The sequence below is a fragment of the Psammomys obesus genome, unplaced genomic scaffold (assembly GCF_907164565.1).
Source record: "Psammomys obesus unplaced genomic scaffold, mPsaObe1.curated_primary_1811, whole genome shotgun sequence".
Classification (NCBI taxonomy): domain Eukaryota; kingdom Metazoa; phylum Chordata; class Mammalia; order Rodentia; family Muridae; genus Psammomys; species Psammomys obesus.
The window spans coordinates 1-2856 of record NW_026594993.1 but is presented as its reverse complement, the minus strand read 5'-3'; the positions used below and the strand labels follow the sequence as shown (position 1 = coordinate 2856).

The following is a 2856-nucleotide window of genomic DNA, read 5'->3' as shown; positions in this document are numbered from 1 at the left end:
CTCCCACAGAGAACCCTGTATTTGGAGAAACAGCAGCGGCTTTATTATCCCATGTGTGGCTCTGTGAGGCTGTCCTCTCTGGAGCAGGCTGAGTGCAGAGGCTCCTGTATCTAAACATGGAGGCACAGGTGTGTGGGCGAGGGATGGGGGCACCTGGGCAGCAAGGGGTGACAGTGCCAGCCTGAGGTTCAGGTTGTGACATCAGGGGAGGGTGGGCATGGGAGGCCAGCCAGGATTAGGGAGGGCAGGAAAATGGGTTCAGCCGGGAGGGCAAAGCCCTCCAGACAAAGGGCTAAGAAGAGCCCCAGCCCTAACAGCCATGCCAGGGAAGAGGCCGAAGAGGTCGAGGCACCTCCTTTGGACTCTCCTTTGGCACCTCCAGTGGCATCTTCATCCTCAGAGATTTCCTCTGCAGAGAAGATCCCGAACGCTTTGGAGTTGCCCAGTAAGGATTTAGTGGGTGAGGCCATGCACCCCTGAATGCTCACTCCGGAAGACAGTCCACCTGGAAGGGGAGATCAGCCAGGGGCAGCCCAGGTCAGCAGAGCTGGGAAACTCAGCCCCATTCTCCTTCCTCAGAGAGTGAGTCATACTTCTGCCTTCCATCCAACTCCCTCCATCCAGGACTCCAGGGCCAGACTCCTCCATGGACTCAAGGCTGAAGAACCCAGGGGTCCAGGCCAGCCTCCTCCCTCAGACCAGGGGTCCAGGCCAGCCTCCTCCCTCAGACCAGGGGTCCAGGCCCAGCTCTTCTCTCAGACTCAGGGGTCCAGGCTCAGCCTCCTCCCTCAGACCAGGGGTCAGGCCAGCCTCTTCCCTCAGACCCAGGGGTCCAGGCCAGCCTCCTCCCTCAGACCAGGAGTCCAGGCCCAGCCTCCTCCCTCAGACCCGAGGTCCAGCCGCTGCAGTCCAACCATCTACACTCACCTCCCTGGAGACCAATGGCACCTTTGTAACAGTGAGTGGCACCCTGAGGGCAGGTGACAACTCTGGTGTTCTGAGGGCAGGACCCAAATAACTGCACACAGGCAGGACACTGCAGGCTTCCCGGGGCAGGAGCGGCTGGGGACAGGGAAAGGCAGGATGCAATGCAAGCTCTCGGCTACAGCCACCTGCTCACCTCCCAAGTGTCTGGGTCCCTCCCTGTCCCCGACCCATACCTGGCCGAGGGAGGGAGCTGAGCAGGATGCTGCTGTTGCTGGCTGCATTGCACAGCGGGGAGGAGCAGAAGTGGAAATAGGAAGCTATCAGCATTCCAGGGTGCTGGGAGTGCAGGGACACTCCAGGGCTGGGCTGGGCCACCGGCCTGCTGCAGCCTTTGCTCCCTATTAGGACAGAACCTTGTCCTGGGGGAACAAGAGTGAAAGCCAGGCTCAGAAGAAGAGGGCAAGAACATAGAGCCCAGTTCTGGGGTCCCTCCCAGTCACGGGGAACCCAGTCCGCAGTGACAATAACACACACGCTGTGCTGACTCTGACAAAGACTGGCTCCCTCTGCCCTGCTCCTGGCAGACCTCATGGTTAGGCCCCTGCACACAGTCTCGCCTGAGCCCCTGGCACGCTGCAGCCTCACTGTTCACCATCCCTCCTCCCTGCTGGCTCCTCCACACTCTGCCCTTCACACCCACACTTGGCTCTCTGTGGGCGGTTTCTGTCTCCTTTCCCACCTCCCTGCAGAGCTGCAAAGGGACACAGAGGCTTCACAGAGTCCCATTCAGGCCTGCAGCATCCTTCCCCCTTCCTTCTTCCTTCCTTCTTTCTTCCTTCCTTCCTCCCTCCCTCCCTTCCTCCCTCCCTCCCTTTCTTCCTCCCTCCCTCCCTCCCTCCTTCCTTCCCTCCCTCCCTCCCTCTTCCCTCCATCTTCCTGGGCCCTGACTCTCCTCTAGCCCAGGCTGCTCTTGAACTCTGTCTACGGCTGCATGTGACGGTGACTGTCCCCACCCCCAGCCTCATGTTGGCTTTGCAGACACACCTCTCCATACCCAGTCCATGTGGTACTAGGGACCGAGCCTGGCGCTGTCCCTAATTAGCAAGGGGCAACCTTCTCTACCCTCACCGCAGGTCAGCAGGGCAGAGCACAGCGAGAGATGCTGGCCACGAGGGAGCTGGGGAGAAGTGCAGAACACAGACTCCAGGGCAGGGCTGGGCAGGCGAGTGCCCTCCAGCTCAGAACGCACCTACGTCTATGAGCAGGAGCGTCTCCTGACACAGCTCCCCAGGTGCGCTCTGTATGGTCCCAAATGACTTCCACTCAATGGGTGTCTTCGAGAAGCCACTGCCTGATTTCAACATGACTCCCTTGTGACAGGTCAGCGTGTCTGCGGAGAGGAGAACCAGGCTGGGGAGAGTCAGGGGCCACCATGGCTGCCCCTGCAGCTTCCGGGCAAGGGAGGCCATGGCCTGCTGAATCACACGCCCCGGGCCCTGGCTGGGACGTCCTGGTTTGCATGTGGGAGGGATGAAGGCCTCGAAGCCTCCAGGCAGTGCCACCCTTCTTGGTGACCCACAGGGCGGCAAAGTGGCAGAGCTGCGCTCTCCCGGCTCCACCTGCTCCCAGGCCCACCCCACCTTGCTCACAGGTTTGCCCACCTTCCCCAGATGCACAAGCTGCAGAGCTGCCCCCAAGCCCCTTCATCCCTTCTCTCCAGGCCCTGGTGCAGTCCCGGGGAAACCCCGTGGCTTACGCTGCACCGTCTCTGCAGAACCTGAGCACCTGGCCGCCTCTAATGCACCCAGCTGCAAATGCAGGGCCTCTGCTGCCTGTCCTGAATCTCTCTGAGTCCCTTCCCCTCCCCCACCTTGTTCACCACCCAGCAGCCCATGGGCCCTCTTAAAGGGTCAGGCATCCATGTGAGGC

At 61.1% G+C, this 2856-nt stretch overlaps 1 protein-coding gene across 1 annotated transcript; it reads right to left on the bottom strand.

Annotated features, from left to right (window-relative positions):
- Nucleotides 1–45: 45 nt before the first annotated feature.
- On the bottom strand, nt 46–2317 carry LOC129685658 (CD177 antigen-like; the record flags this gene model as incomplete). The annotated part of the gene is made up of 4 exons (XM_055619164.1): nt 46–505; nt 928–1062; nt 1161–1346; nt 2177–2317. Coding segments are annotated over 4 exons (779 nt in total), but the record flags the coding sequence as incomplete, so codon positions are not given.
- Between the last annotated feature and the right edge of the window lie 539 nt (nt 2318–2856).